Here is a 16963-nt window from a genome sequence, read left to right as displayed (position 1 = left end):
GACTAATTCATCAAATAGCCATATACCTACTAAAACCCAGTGTTGTGGGAGATTTTTCTTAAATAGTTATTATAGTCTTAGTTTTCAAGGAATTTATTACCTATTTGGAAAGACTTTCAAGACACAACTTGAATTTCTCCCTGAATAATACCCTTTGTAATTTCTCACTATCTTCCACATTTGAAAATTGATCCCTGTCTTTAGAATTCTTTGTTTATAGGAGCACTTGTGGCATTTATTACATGCCACACTATCTTCTCACTATCTTCCACATTTGAAAATTGATCCCTGTCTTTAGAATTCTTTGTTTATAGGAGCACTTGTGGCATTTATTACATGCCATTTTATGTGTAGTTAGTGACTGACATGCCTGTCATAGTGGTCATTCTTGATTGTATGTTCCTTGAAGGTGGAGTTTATGGCACATTCATCTACACTTCCTTAGATATTGATTCCCAAGCTCCTTTCCCCTCTTTCTTTTTTTACATTTAGGCATACAATTAAATCAGATTAAATATCAGCAATTAAGTATTAAGCCTGATGGATCTATTTCAAGTGCTGTTTAAAATAAGATAAAGGAGGGATCAGAATTGGTAGAAAAGGTGGAACTTGAGCTGAAGCTTAGATAAATAAGGTAGTATTTGGAGTAAAAGGAAGGGAATCTTAAGCAGTACAAGGATAGGTAGGTATTTGAGAGACTGAGGTAGGTGTTCAGGAAAGTGAGGAAATCAGCCTTACAGGAGAGGTTAATGAATTTATTAGGAAAAGATTCATTTACAGGGCAGGGTTAAATTATGATAGCCATAGACTATATTGTTGACCATGTAAACATTGTATTTTCTCCCACAGTTTTTACTGGTTGCTCACTTATCTGGACCCTTTCTGACAAATACCATTGAGATTATATTATAGTTTGGGGTTGTGAGTAAGTCTTAGACTGTCAGTATTCAGTTTGGACCGTTATTTTCTGGTAAAAGATTCAGACTTGAAACCTGCACTACCAATTTTTTGATCAATTTCACTATTCTTTCTAGAGGAATCAAGGTACAACTAAAATATGATCTCCGGGTTATAGAGTCTTATGCTCATTCATGATGTTTACTTTGACTAATTGCCATAAGAATAATATTCAGATTGACTTTTTCTTAATTTGTTAGCCTTGTTGTTGTCCCTAAATTAATTTTTTTAAAGGAGAGTAGATTATATGAAAAACTGATTATAATTATATAGGATTTATTTCAAATTAATAATTACTGGGGCTTCCCTGGTGGCGCAGTGGTTAAGAATCCGCCTGCCAATACATGAGACATGGGTCCGAGCCCTGGTCCAGGAAGATCCCACATGCTGGGGAGCAACTAAGCCCATGCGCCACAACTCCTGAGCCCACATGCCACAACTACTGAAGCCTGCATGCTCTAGGGCCCGTGCTCCACAACAAGAGAAGCCACTGCAATGAGAAGCCCATGCACTGCAACGAAGAATAGCCCCCGCTTGCCGCAACTAGAGAAAAGCCTGCACGCAGCAACAAAGACCCAAGCAGACATAAATAAATAAATCAACAAATAAATAAATTTATTTATTTTAAAAAAACACAAAACCTTTAAAAATAATAATAATTACTTTGGTGTCTTGTGTTTATTCCATTTTATTGAGAATTGTTGGTTGTTTTTTTTTTTAGGATCTGCCATTATAATTGCTTCTCCAGTCCAACCTGTACTTCAGGGAATGGTGGGAATGATCCCTGTATCTGTGGTTGGACAGAATGGAAATACCTTTTCTGCTCCTCCTCGGCAGGTGAGATTTATGAACTGAAAATGGCTCGGTGCTGCTTTTCAAACAAAGTATAATTAATGGCTTCTCCTCCAGGTCCTTCATATGCCTTTGGCAGCACCTGTTTGCAATAGAAGTATCCCTCAATTCCCTATCCCTCCAAAATCTCTGAAGACTCAGGGACTAAGAAACAAGCCTTGTACAGGTACATTTTTAAGTTCATTCATGTCAGCTTTATGTGTGTGTACTCCTTTGTTTGCAGCAATATGACGGTATTTTTTTTTTACTTTTTGGAATACTAATAACTTTCCTAACAGGTGGTTGTCCAACCTTTGCTTAAAGTTTTTTGCAGTGATTAAAAAAAAAAAAGAAAAAGACAAATGGAACAAAATAGAGTTTAGAAAAAGACCGTGTATTTATAGCAACTTGTACATAGTAGAGGTAATGTCAGAAGTCAGAAGGGATAGGATGGTTTGTTTAGTAAATGAAATCTATTGGCTATTATATATATTACAGGGAAAAAATAGATTTATTCCTCACAACATATATAAAGGTATGAACTCCAAGATGATTAACACCTGAAAGTGAAAAGCAAAACAAATAATGAAAGAAAATGTAGGAGAATATCAAGATGATGCTGAGATAAAAGATTGCTTTTGAAAAATGAAAAAATTTGATAATGCTGACTACTCCAAAATTAAAGATTTAGTTCAGTAAAAGACAACATATACAAAGTAACACGAGATTTTCATTCATGAATGAAAATATTGATGAATGTTGTGGTGAGTTCTCAAACTTCTCTACCAGACTTCTCCATCTTCATGGGTGACAAAATGCCCATGTTGTTAACCTAACAACACCCTAACCCTCAGAATTGTTGACCCCTTTCATTTCTGAGTCTTTAATCTTCACTTCAGCCAACCTGTCCCATAGCTTTACCTTTAATTTTTTCACTACTTGTTATTAGACCTATATAATTTATAATGGTCAATAAACTGTCTCAAAATACTTGCATTTCTGTATATCCATTGAATCTCTCTTCAACCAATGAGAGCTCCTATTACTTGAATCCTTACCTTTACCTGAATTTTCACTTCCTTTCTGCATTCATTTCCTTCCCTATCCAGGCTAAACCCCACAACCCACCACATCAGCCACTTTTCCCAGTACTCTTATACACCTTCATATTCACATTCTTCTACCATATCCACTTAATACCCTCTAGCCCTGGATCTATCCAGCCAACCATTTCTCTGCCTTTACACCTGGGCTTCTTAGCATTGCTTTAGGAGTGATTCCATTCAATAACACTTAAAACTTTCTCACCCTCACTGCCACTTAGCAATTATTTTAAATGTCTACCTATCTTCTTTCTCTCCCATTCCTCCTTAATACTATTTCAGACTTCCACAGGTCTTCTCAGATCTATCCAGTCAGCACTTTCCTCACTGAAGGCCAATGATTTTGATTTTTATGGGTAGTAAACTCCATTTTCTCACATTACTCCCATTTAATATGTACATGTTCATCTAAAATCATTCTTCCCTTTTCCCTTCTTAGAGGAATGATTATGTCATTCTTTCTAAGGTTAATGCAGGGTACCTTCTCTCTTCTGTGTATCTTCAACTTTTCTTTTTTGGCTTCTTCACTCTGTGGCTGTCCAACTATGGATACAAGGATCATTCCCATCATTCCTCTAGGTTTTTCACATCTGCCAGCCCTTTATCCCCGACCCCTCTTATTTCCCATTACTTCTTCATCCATATTATTGTCCTTTCTCATGTTTCCACTAAAACTGTTTAAAGTCACCAGTGGCCTCCTAATGCTGCCATATGCATTGGACGTTTTCCAGTCTTACCTTACTTTACTTCCCTCTAACAGTTAATACTATTGGTGGCTTCTAGAACTACTGTGCTCCTCCCGTTCTAATTTTATGTAACTTAAGATCCACATACTCTACATATCTAAGTCTCACCTCTTCTTCCTCAAAAACCGCTTCTGCCTACCTTTCCCTCTTGGTTAATGTCACCATTTATTCCTCATTTACTGTTCATGTCCATGCGAATGCCCATTACTGTCTCTAAGACCTTCATCATCTCCTACCTTGAATATTTATAGCAATCTAACTAGAATTTCTGTTTCCAGTTTTCTTTCTTCTCTAGTTCATCTTCTACACTGCTGCCAGAGTGACTTCCTAAAACAAATCTATTCATGCATCGTCCCTATTTAAAACTCTTAAGGATTCTCTATAAAACCTTTTGCATAATACCCAAGGTCCTACACGATATCATCTTTGCTTTCATTTCTGGCTTCATATCTTGCTGCCCTTCCACATAAACTCATATAAGTCCATGGAAATTAAAATATGGCTATTTAATAATAATAATAATAATAATAATAAAATAAAATATGGCTATTAAAACTCCAGAGCATGTGCTCTGAGTGACATAGGCTTACAAACATGACATTTAAATGGGCAGAATTTTTAAATAGGTATAATATAGTGTTTTCTTTAAGTAACTTTTTGGATCTAAGTAGTACCCTTAAATGCTATACTGAGCATACTAATTTGTAAATCAAAAGACTGGATTTATATTTCCCTGAAGTTAAAGCAAGTCATTTGCTCCATATTTATATTTCCTCAGTAACATGAATGAGTGATCGTCTCGTGTATATTACAAAGCTGCTTTTTTAGACCCAGTATGTGAAAGTATTTCATTTGTACATTAGCTATAGCTTAAATTTTTCTCATGGTGTCTGATACTGTGGTCTGTTCTGTTTTCTTTCAGAGAAATATACTTTCAGGAATGTTTTTCTTTTCTAATTAACTTAACTTATAATTCCAGGAAAACAGGTAAATAATTTGGTGGATTCATCGAGTCACTTAGTTGGATGTCATGTACAACGGTGAGCATAAAAGTAGTTTCTATCATAGAGTATTTGAATGCTCAAGTTAAAAGCATAAAGAATTTCTTTATGTTGCTAAGAAAAATTTTTTTTTCTTGTAGAACTGAAGTTCCTGACAAGAATATGGCCACAGATCTTGGGAAAAAATTGGAAGAAATAACAGTTCCCTTCTCAGTAGAAAGTATAGTTCCAACTAGCAAAACCTTTGAAAGCCACAGGCGTGTGCTCTGTTTTGATAGCACTGCTTCTCCTGTGGCGAATACACAGGGGACAAATCATAAGACGGTGTCCCAAAACAAAGAAAGGAATGACATTTCATTTTCTAATCTTGACTCACCCATTGTTTCCTCCACCTTAAAACCCCCTTCTAATAACGCTCTCAAAAGAGAGAGAGAGAAACCTCCTGTGCCTAAGATTTTATCTAAATCAGAAACTGCCATTAGCCGACATACCATAAAAGAAACTCAGTCAGAAAAGAAAGTTTCACCCACAGAAACTATACTTGAATCTTTCCATAAAGCAACAGCTAATAAGGAGAATGAACTATGCAGTGATGTGGAAAGGCAGAAAAATCCAGAAACTTCAAAACTGTCTAATGGGCAGCAAACTGGGGGTGTACGGAATGAGAAAACTATAGCTTCACTGCAAGAGCTAACCAGAAAACAAGGCACATCCTCAAACAGTAAAAATGTCATTTCAGTAGGTGCACCTGTGAAGGATTTAAAACAAGAACAAACCAAGTCTGCCAGTTCTTTGATTAACCCACTCACCAAGCATACCACAGAAATGTTACAAGATATTCAGTGGCATAGCCCAGTAAATAGACTCGCTGATAGTACTGACTTATCTGTACCCCGGACATCTGGCTCAGGAGCAGGGGAAAAACATAAAGAAGAACCTACAGATGTTATCAAGGTCCCTTCTAGTAGGCGTTATGGTGAAGAGAGTAGCACACCCAAAGTAATGGTCCCTCCTGTCACCCCAGACTTGCCCGCCTGCAGCCCTGCCAGTGAAACAGGGAGTGAAAACAGTGTAAACATGGCTGCCCATACATTAATGATTCTCTCCAGAGCAGCCATCTCTAGGACTACTTCAGCTACTCCTCTAAAAGACAATACACAACAATTTAGAGCATCTTCAAGGAGCACCACAAAAAAGCGGAAGATCGAGGAATTAGATGAGCGTGAACGACACTCCCGTACTTCTAATAAAAGTCTTGCAAATTCATCAATACCAATGAAAAAGAAGAAAATTAAGGCAAGTTTGAAAGTCTTAATTTCAAAACCACACCTTGCCCTTCCTTCAGTGCTCAGATTAAAGATCTCATCATTTTTTGCCATAGCTACCTAACTGAACATTTTGGTCAAGATAGCTTTGAATTTTGATTGACAAAATACATTCTCTAGGGCTTCCCTGGTGGCGCAGTGGTTGAGAGTCTGCCTTCCGATGCAGGGGACACGGGTTCATGCCCCGGTCCGGGAAGATCCCACATGCCACAGAGCTGCTGGGCCCGTGAGCCTGTTCTCCGCAACGGGAGAGGCCACAACAGTGAGAGGCCCACGTACCGCAAAAAAAAAAAAAAAATTCTCTAGCAGTATCTCTCAGCCAGTGTGGTACTCAGAAGTTATCTAGATGAAACGTAGCATTTTCAAAACAGTTGCTAAGGCATGTATTTATAAACATCTTCCTTGGGAAAAGGAGGTTTTTGTTTCTGTCATGGTAGGACCCAAGGTTTGGTGGGGAGAATGACATAACACATGAAAAATTGGGAAGCCATTATTGTGTATGGAATTACCAAGTGAAAACTGCTTTGCAACTCCTCCATCTTAGGTTTGTTCCACATGTCCTACCAGCTCTTCCATAGATTCTAATGTAAGTTAATGTGTTGGAGCAGTATAAAAATTAAATTTACCTGTTTCTTCTTTAACCACGGTTATCTGTAGGAAAGTAATGTAGGATTATCACTGATAAGTTAAAGCCATTTTTCCTAAATCTGTTTAGCCATTTAGTAAGTGGATTGAATAGAAAGGTTTAAAATGTCATAGAGGAAGTATTGTCAGGGAAAGAATCTTGGCTCTGCTGCCTTGCAAGCCTAGGTTGAATCCTGCATCTCCTGCTTATTGGTTCTTGACTATTGTTAACCCAATAACATGAGTCTGAGCTGCATCATTTGACATGAGGTTACCACACATCTTACCCAATGGCTGTGAGGACTAAATGCAGTGTTTGTAAAGTGCCTAGAGTATGTTAAATGTTTGGAACTAGAAAAGTACCTGTTAACTCTTAAAATCTTAGTAAAGCTTTCTAAAGTTTACAGTTTAGCAATAATGACCACCTTATAAAAAGCATGTTCTCTCTTGTCTCATTCAACATTCATACACTCTGAATTTGTATAATGTCTTGTGCTCTAAAATAATGAAATATCATTGAAGTATATTTTATTAACCTTGGATTTATAAAAATTGTCTCTACTTCTCTGTATAACTAAAATGCTAATGAACTAAACTGTTTTGGCAAAAATTTTGGTAGTATATGAAAGTACCTGATATGAGGGTCTATGTGACTTAATAAGAAAGCTAGCTTTTTGGCCTTGTTTGAGTTCAATATGTTAACTTAGGTTTATTTTTTCTTTCTTTCTTTCTTTTCTTTCTTTTTTTTTTTTTTTGACAGAAAAAGAAGCTACCCAGTTCATTTCCAGCTGGAATGGATGTGGACAAATTTTTGTTATCATTGCATTATGACGAGTAAATATTCTGAACATATAAGAACAGTAGCTATTTAAAACTACTATTCCTTAAACTATGAGTGTAGGGAATGAGATACTGACAGAATCTGAAAGCATGACCTGCACTTTCATTGTACTGAAATTTCACTTTATTTCTAAATCATGCTGTTTCTAAAGCAGCTTCCTAGTTTGTAAATAGCTTTACCTTGGTATATTTTTATTGTGGAAAAAACATTTGCAGAAATGTGAGTAAAGCCAATCTGCAAAACTGTGTATCTTTGACAATTGTATATTGTAAATACTGTGTAAATCTTGTTGAAATAGAGCTTAAATCAACCTAATGTTCTTACATTGTATTTTTTGGCTTCTTATGATCTCTAATTCTGAGGCTTATTCATCTGGAATAGTTTCTCACTTTGAGTGGGAAAAGTATACTTTTCCTTATAAATTGCCTTCAGTAATTGTCCCACAAGATATCTGAAGACATAGCCACTAATTAGTACAAGAGTGATAATGAATTCAAATGGTAATAAAGTAACCAGAAATTAACAATTTGGGGTTTTTTCTAGAGTGAATACTTTGCCGCCCCTTCTTATAATTGCAGTAAAGATAATGTTCCTAAAATTGTACACTTTATTTCTTCTGGTTGTTCTGGTCTCTTTGTTTTAAAGAGAGAATTTTGTAAACCATTTGAGTGTTCTGATCTTTTGTTTATAACTTTTAAGATCTTTTACATAACTTTAAGCGTTTAGACTGTTGAGCCATAAAAAGTTTGGTTATGTAGTAGTTGAGATTTCTTGTTATGTATATACTTTTCCCCTAAATACTGGGGATTTAAAGAACTGCACTAATTCATAGAACTTTTTACATAGTAGAGACCAATGCACATTTAATTTAAATCTTGTGTTCTATGTTAAAGCTTGTATGCAGGATTATCTTTTGTCCTTTTAGAAAGCCATGTCCATCATAAGATGTAAAAAGAGAAATCATAGTTTTCTATTTTAATTTAGTTTCTCCTAAAATGGGCTGTGTTACACTTGGATATAGTACGTTGTCTCTGTACCCCTTAAAGTATTATAGAGTTTCTCTCAGAAAGTCCTTAAGGAGAATGAAAGAGGTGCCTTCTCTGTATTAGACTCACACACATCAGTCAAGTTGAAGAACTGGTTTAAACCTTTAAATGAGTACAGAAATTATAATTCGTACCAATTGTGCCTAGATATTAAAGTATGTTCTCTTAAGTGCTTTCTGTTTTGTTAAATATCAGTATACTAAGGGTTTTTTCTGCAGGTGTATATATTTATGAGTCATTTTCCTCAACCATTTTTTTTTTTAATACTGGGCCTTTAAAAAACTAAATCCATCACTACATTTCTCAATTTGGAAATCACGTCTTACTAGCTGAACCTTACTGCAGAAATTTGTGTTGTAATAAATTTTTATGATGTGGCAGTGGTCTGTTCCTAAGGAACCAGGAATTAGTACAGTTAATGTTTATTTAACTCAGCTTGATACTGTACTACAGTTAGGTTTGAATAAATATTTTCATTAACTTCAAAAGTTTGAATTCCTTCATATTGGCAATCATTCTCTTTTAGATACTTTGAAGAAATTCCTTTGCAAGTCAATTCTTGTTTTCAGAAGTTTACATAATGCTGAAAATTATAGATTTTCTTTTCATTCAGTTAATTTGTATGTGCTAAGAATTCATATACAAATAAAATAAGTTCACTTTCTTCAGAATTCTTAGTTCACTAGCCAGGAGCCACTAAGATAGAGTCCAAAGACAACTTGTATTTGGAGCTTTCATTTATGTTCAAGAATAAAACCATAGTCCCCATTTTATCCTAAAAGTCCCAATGTGCTAGACTTAATTATTGTACCCGGTAATCTATTTTAACAGTCAGATGCCCAGTTGACTACATTTCAGGGTTAAAGTATACCACAGACAAGTTGTGGCTACTTCTGTAACTACATGTAAGGATCCATGCACTGTTTATTTTTGGACATTACTTAGTGCAGCAGTCCCCAACCATTTTGGCACTAGGGACCAGTTTCACTGAAGACAATTTTTCCACAGAAGGGGCGAGGATGGTTCAGGGTTCAGGCGGTAATGTGAGCGATGGGGAGCGGCCCATGAAGCTTCGTTCACTCGCCCGCTGCTCACCTCCTGCTGGGCGGCCCGGTTCCTAACAGGCCATGGATTGGTACTAGTCCAGGGCCCGGGGGTTGGGGACCCCTGACTTAGTGTACTCAGTTGTATGCCAAATTTGAGAAGTCTTGTAATTAAAATATTTGATTAGTTTAGCCCTGGATATTGTTGGAACCCTTTAGTAAGTATGTTGAAATTTTACATGAGTAAAGCATCCATCAGCATTCAGCCAAAGGCTAGATGTCATGACTATTAGGAATACCAAGATTAAGCTTTGATAAGGAGTAATTTCAAAAGCATGGTGCTATATATTCTACATTCATCATTTTTCAAGCCACCTTCTTTCAGCCTCGGGCTTAACTTATTGAAATTATATATCAAATTTTGACCCTGGTAGTATGCATTCTCTTTTAATAGACTTTCCTATTTTTATAAATATTGGTTAACATTTTTGCATACTTCACTAGTCTTTTTTCCCTAAATTATTTTTTCTATATAATTGAACTTAAACTGTAAATATAACTTCCTAATGCTTTTTTTACTTCAGATAATATCAGGCACTATCCAGTTTTTAGCTATTATTTTTAAAAAAACTAGCAGTGAACATGTTTGTAAATAAATACTTATTTATGTTGTCAGTTATTTCCATAGGAGATGCTTTAGAGAGTAGAATTACCAAGTCAAAATTTAGTGTACATTTTTTTAAGGACCTCAATACATTTTGCCAAATTTCTTCCGGGAAATTACTTCAATTAATATTCCTGCCAGGAAATTGTCGTTTCTTCCATAGTATATGCTTATACCTTATCAGAGATATATTCAACTGTATCATTACTGGTTTCTATTGGTTTTTTATTTCTTGATTTGTTGAAATTAGGATAAGCTCCTAATCCATATATAATTTAGTTTGATACCTGGTGTGAAGAAAGAATCAGTACATTTTTTCCCTAAATATTTAACCACTTGACTCATAAAACTGCTTAAAATAAGGTTTCTCTCCTCACACACATTTATGTATAATGTCTCTCTTATCCTCTACTAATTCGTAATCTTTTTTATTTACAATTCCAAAATCCAAAATGTTCACAAGCAATTTTTTCCCTTAAGTTGAGCATCAAAACTCATTTCAAGGCAAAACGTGACCTGATTTGACATGAGGCTACATTAGTCTTTATCTCATTTGGTATGAATATTCATATTTTGCTGGAAAAATAGCAATGTGCTTAATTAGTGTACCGTTTCAGATTCAACTGGGGTATATGATATATACATTCTGTTACTTTTTAAAAATCCTAAATATTCTGAACTATGAAACCCAGCTAACCAGAGAGGTATGAAATCAAAGGTTTTGGACCTATATTAAATTTATACACATATACATGCACTACATAGTACAGTGTATAGATTATTTTGTGCCATTGATGAAAGTGTTGTAGCTTTATGTCCATTATAACTTTTCTGATTTTTTTCAGGTATTTGTCTCTTTTAAGCTTCTGGATTTACTTTAGAATCACTTGTATTTTTTCCAAGTTAAAATTCTATTGGAATATCCATTTTGAAGTACATTAACCCTATGAGTTAACTGGTACTGAAAAGCTAATGGTAACATGGTATATATCCATAATTTTGTAGTTATCCCTATCCTCACAAATGTCTTATTAAACTGGGTATTTTGTTGTTTGTTGCTATTTTTAGGGAAGTCTGCATTCCTTTGTTTTAACTGATTATTGCTTTTTTGTTAATGTAAAATTTTTATGGAAGGATAAAGCAGAAGAAGTGCAGAAACTTATTATACAGTTCAATGAATTTTCTAAAGGTACACAAATCCACTTAATCACCCAGATCAAGACTACAATTGGTACCCTAGAATCCCCTCATGCTTCCTTCTAGTAACTAACTGCTAATCCCAAGGATAATTATTCTGACCTCTAGAGCCATAGTTTCAGCCTTTTTTAACTTTGCATAAATAGATTTATGCAGTATATAGTCTTTTTTTAACTTCTTTTGCACAAAATTATGAAAACCATGTTGTATGTAATTCAGTTGTCATTCTCAGTGTTGTGTTTTTTCATTGTATTTATCCACAATTTATTGTACCACAGTTAATCTATTTTACAGTTGAATATTCTTGTACATGTTTTTTGGTGAACGTATTACACTTTTCACTTGGATATATATTTAGGAATGGAGTGGCTGGGTCATCGGGTTTCATATACCCAACCTTATTCAGATTTTTCAGTTTTCCAGAGTGGCTGTACCAAATCATATGACTATCAACAGTGTAAGGAGAGTTCCAATTGTTCTACATCATTGTTAGTACTTGGTATTTTTGTTATAGCCATTTTGGTATCACATTGTGGTTTTGATTTGCTTTTTCCTGATAAAGTTGAAAACCATTTCAAATGCTTTTTGGCCATTCAGGTTGTCTCCTTTGGTGTAGTATCTGTTTATCTCTTTGCCCATTTTTGTATTGGGTTGTCTGCCTTTTTCTTACTGATATGTTGCTGGTCTTTCTGTATTCTAGATTTAAGTTCTTTCTCGGATGGATATCTAATATCTGAATATTTTACCATTTTTTCTTCTAGAAGTTTTTTTGTTCAGCCTTCTGTATTTTGATCAATTATCCATCTGTATTGGATTTTCTATCTGAATGTCCAATTAACTCAGCACCATTTATTGAGAAAGACTATCCGTTCCCAAATACGTTCCACTGTTACCGCTGTCATAAGCTGGTAAACTGAATATGTGTGGGTTTGCTTCTGGACTCCCGATCTGTTCCATTGATCTATTTTTCTAAAGATGTGCCAGTAACACAACATCTTAAGTACTATAGGAAATATATTTTATGTTTTATTTTCTAATTAGGCCCCTTACTGAATGGACTTTATTAGAGCTAATGACTTTCCTGATGCTTATTTTTTATTTACTAAAGATATATCATCTTGAAATAATTATTTTCCAGTTTCTTCTTACTATACTCATAGTATTTCCAGTAAAACTAATAATGATCAAGATAGGCTTTCTCATCTTATTCTTTATTTTAATAGAGATGTTAAGTATAATTTTGGCTTTTGTTTGTAGTGTTTTAAGTATTTATATCAGGGGGGCGTTCCCTAGTGTCCTACTGGTTAGGATTTTGGACTTTCACTGCCATGGCCCGGGTTCAATCCCTGGTCAGAGAACTGAGATTCTGCAAGCCGTGCAGCACAGCCAAAAAAAAAAAAAGTAAAAAGAAAATTTATATCAGGAGTATTTGTTCAACCTAATTGGATGCTCTTTTAACATCAATTAAACTGTTTTCATTAAATCCATGAATTTCTTTTTATATTAATAACCCTAATATTGTGTACTTTGCAATCTTAATGATTCTTTAATTAAATTTGATTTGTCCACTTTTTATTTAAATGTTTACTTCTAGAGAGATTGGTTTCAAGCTTATTCCAATTTTTTAAATGAACTTGAAACTTTGTCTCTTTCTAGTGTATCTGAATATTGGAATAATAAAGGGTGCCTACTTTTAAATTAATATGATATTTAAATAAGGTAATATATGTAAAGCATTTAGGTCACTGGAACATAATAAGCGCTTTAACATCTAGCTGCTACTCTAGCTGATGCTGATTTTTATTCTTATTTTCTGCAACAGTTTTTTTTTTAATTGACGTATAGCTTGTTTACAATGTTGTGTTAGTTTCAGATGTACAGCAAAGTGATTCAGTCTTATATATATAAATACTGAGTATAGTTCACAGTGCTATATAGTAGGTATATAGGTCCTTGTTGGTTATCTGTTTTATATATAGTTGTGTGTATACATTAATCCTAAACTCCTAATTTATCTCTCTCCCCCTTTCCCCTGTGGTAACCATAAGTTTGTTTTCTATGTCTGTGGATCTATTTCTATTTTGTATATAAGTTCATTAGCATATTTTTTTTTAATTTCACATATAAGCAATATCATATGATATTTGTCTTTCTCTGGCTTACTTCACTTAGTATGATAATTTCTAAGTCCATCCATGTTGCTGCAAATGGCATTATTTCTTTTTTATGACTGAGTAATATTCCATTATATATCATGCCTTCTTTATCCATTCATCTGTAGATGGACATTTAGGTTGCTCCCATGTCTTGGGGCAACAGTTTATTTATTCAGTAGAGTGGGATATGTGTTCCTTCAAACTAAAATCACCAATAAATCATCTAAGCCTGAAGGCTTTTGCAGAAGAAGTTCAGGTTTTTCTCCCTGATTTTCTTCCAATCTTGTCAGACTTACGAGTCTTTTTACTGAATTAAATTATATTTTTCTCTGTAATTTTTGCTTGTGTTCTCTTTAAATTAGATGTGACTAATTTTTTTCTGACAAAATCACCTCTTACATTTAACAACTGTATACTTTTCTGATTCACTGATTTCTTATTCTTTGTCTCCTGTTCTCAGAGTTCTTTTTTCATATTCAACTTCTTAAATTGAAGAGTTTTGATTTTTTTCCTAAGCATTTAATTAACACTAAGAACTTAGTTCTGGGCTTCCCTGGTGGCGCAGTGGTTGAGAGTCCGCCTGCCGATGCAGGAGACACGGGTTCGTGCCCCGGTCCGGGAAGATCCCACATGCCGCGGAGCGGCGATGCCCGTGAGCCATGGCCGCTGAGCCTGCGCGTCCGGAGCCTGTGCTCCGCAACGGGAGATGCCACAACAGTGAGAGGACCGTGTACCAAAAAAAAAAAAAAAAAAAAAAAGAACTTAGTTCTGATTTCAATTTTAGACATCAGGCTTTGAAAGATGGGGTAAGACTTTCATTTTCTTGTTTTTTTTTTAATATCTTTACTTAGAATAAGGTAGCATGTTTTTTATATGTATATTAATTTATTTATTTGCTTATTTTTTTGTCTGCGTTGGGTCTTTGTTGCTGCACACACACTTTCTCTAGTTGCAGTGAGCGGGGGCTACTCTTTGTTGCGGTGCACAGGCTTCTCATTGCGGTGGCTTCTCTTGGTGCGGAGCACAGGCCCTAGGCACGCAGGCCTCAGTAGTTGTGGCTCGCAGGCTCTAGAGCACAGTCTCAGTAGTTGTGGTGCATGGGCTTAGTTACTCCACGGCATGTGGGAGCTTCCCAGACCAGGGCTTAAACCCACGTCCCCTGCATTGGCAAGCGTATTCTTAACCACTGCGCCACCAAGGAAGTCCCCTAGCATGCTTTTTAATTTAAAAATTTACAGTATTTTTATTATTGTGGTCAAAAGATAGGTTAAATTTTCTGTAAGTGTTGCATGGGTGCTTAAAGACAGGTGTTATGTTTATAAAGGTATAAGGTTTGATATTTATTTAATCTTATCAAATCCCATCTAACTTTGTTTTTAATACTTGGCATAAACATTTAATTTCCCATTATAACTATCTTGGACGTAGTTTTTACTTCGATTGTTTGGTATTATTACTCAGTGATAGTCTGTAACTTACATAACTTTTTTTTTACCTTTATTGAGATATAATAGGCAAAATTGTAAGATACTTAAAATGTACATCATGATTTGATCTACATATACATTGTGAAAGGCCCCTCTAGTTAATTATCATGTCCATCACCTCACATATTTATCCAGTTTTGTGTGTGTGTGTGTGATAATAGTTGAGTTCTCTCAGCAAATTTCAATTTCAATTATATAATATAGCATTGTCATCTCTAGTCACCAGGTTATACATTAGACCCTCAGACTTTATTCATGTTATACCTGAAATTTTGTACTCTTTGACCTCTCCCTATTTTCCTCTATACCCCCAACCTCTAGCAACTGCTTTCCTACTGTTCCAGTTTTTTGTTTCTTTTTTCTTTTTTTTTTCTTCCAGATTCCACATGTAAATCATACCATGCAGTATTTGTCTTTCTCTCTGGCTTATTTCACTTAGCATAATTCCCTCAAGATCCATCCATGTTGTCACAAGTGGCAAGATTTCCTTCTCATGGTGGAATAATATGCCATTGTATTTACCACATCTTTTACTCATTCATCTGTTAACTGCCACTTAGGTGTTTCCTTACCTTGGCTATTGCAAATAATGCTGCAATGAACATGGGAATGTAGATTTATATATATATATATACACACACACACACACACACACGTACACAATACACACACACACGTGTGTGTGTGTGTGTGTGTGTGTGTATCCTGTGTTCATTTCCCTTGGATATATACCCAGAACTGGGATTGCTGGATCATATTTTTTTCATTTTTAAATTTTTGAGATATCTCCATACTGTTTTCCATACTTGCACCAATTTACATTCCCACCAACAGTGCACAAGGATTCTCTTTTCTTCACATCCTCAACAACACTTATCTTTTGTCATTTTGATGATAGCCATTCTAATACATGTGAGGTGAAATCTCATTGTGGTTTTGGTGACTACTGATGTTGAACATCTTTTTGTGTACCTGCTGGTCATTTGTATGTCTTCCTTGGAAAAATGTCTATTCACATCCTCTGCCCATTTCTAATTGATTTGCTTTTTTGCTATTGAATTGTGTCAGTTCTGTATATACTTTGGACATTAACCTCTTGTCAAATAGATGGTTTGCAAATATTTTTTCCCACTCCATAGGTTGCCTTTTCATTTTGTTTATGATTTCCTTGGCTGTGTAGAAGCTTTTAAGTTTGATCTAGTCCCACTTGTTTATTTTTGCTTTTGGTGTGAAATACAGAGAAAAAAAAAAAATTCTCAAGACCCATGTCAAGGAGCTTATCTCCTGTGTATTCTTCTGGGAGTTTCACGGTTTCAGGTCTTGAATTTCAGGCTTTAATCCATTTTGAATTGATTTTTGTATATGGTGTAAGATAGTGGTCCAATTTCATTCTTTTGCAAATGGCTGTCCAGTTTTTCCAGCACCACTTATTGAAGAGACTGTTCTTTCCCCACTGTATATTCTTGGCTCCTTTGTTGTAAATTAATTGACCATATATGCATAGATTTATTTCTGGGCTCTCTATTCCACTGATTTATGTGTTTATTTTTATGCCTATACCATACTGCTTTAATTACTATAGCTTTATAATATAGTTTGAAATCACGAATATGATTTCTCCAGCTTTGTTCTTTCTCAAGTTTGCTTTAGCTATTTGGGGTCTTTAGTGGTTTCCTACAAGTTTTAGAATTGCTCTTCTGTTTCTTTGAAAATTTGCCATTGGAATTTTGGTACAGATTGCAATGAATCTGTAGATGACTTTGGGTAGTATGAACATTTTAATAATATTCTTCCAGTCCATGAGCATGAAATATCTTTCCATTTATTTATGTTTTCAATTTCTTTCATCAGTGTCTTATACTTTTCAGTGTCCAGATCTGTCACTCCCTGGTTAAATTTATTCCTAGGGTATCTTTATTATTTTTGATGCAGCTGTAAATGG

The 16963-nt window shown here is 35.0% G+C and overlaps 1 protein-coding gene across 6 annotated transcripts in view; it reads left to right on the top strand.

The window, feature by feature from the left end:
* LOC101271803 (protein NPAT) overlaps positions 1-8851 on the top strand; it is a 53307-nt gene extending 44456 nt beyond the window's left edge. For all 6 annotated transcript variants that reach the window (XM_004282270.3, XM_033410172.2, XM_049714071.1 and 3 more), the window contains 5 exons: positions 1679-1794; positions 1867-1975; positions 4617-4677; positions 4779-5934; positions 7348-8851. In XM_004282270.3, coding sequence (XP_004282318.1) covers positions 1679-1794; positions 1867-1975; positions 4617-4677; positions 4779-5934; positions 7348-7425 — 1520 coding nt within the window. In that variant the 3' untranslated portion in view covers positions 7426-8851. The remainder of the gene's footprint in view (positions 1-1678; positions 1795-1866; positions 1976-4616; positions 4678-4778; positions 5935-7347) is intronic.
* The last annotated feature ends 8112 nt before the right edge of the window (positions 8852-16963 follow it).

This window comes from Orcinus orca, chromosome 8, assembly GCF_937001465.1.
Source record: "Orcinus orca chromosome 8, mOrcOrc1.1, whole genome shotgun sequence".
NCBI classification, from domain to species: domain Eukaryota; kingdom Metazoa; phylum Chordata; class Mammalia; order Artiodactyla; family Delphinidae; genus Orcinus; species Orcinus orca.
The sequence above is the reverse complement of the archived record's forward strand: the minus strand, read 5'-3'. Positions and strand labels throughout refer to the sequence as shown.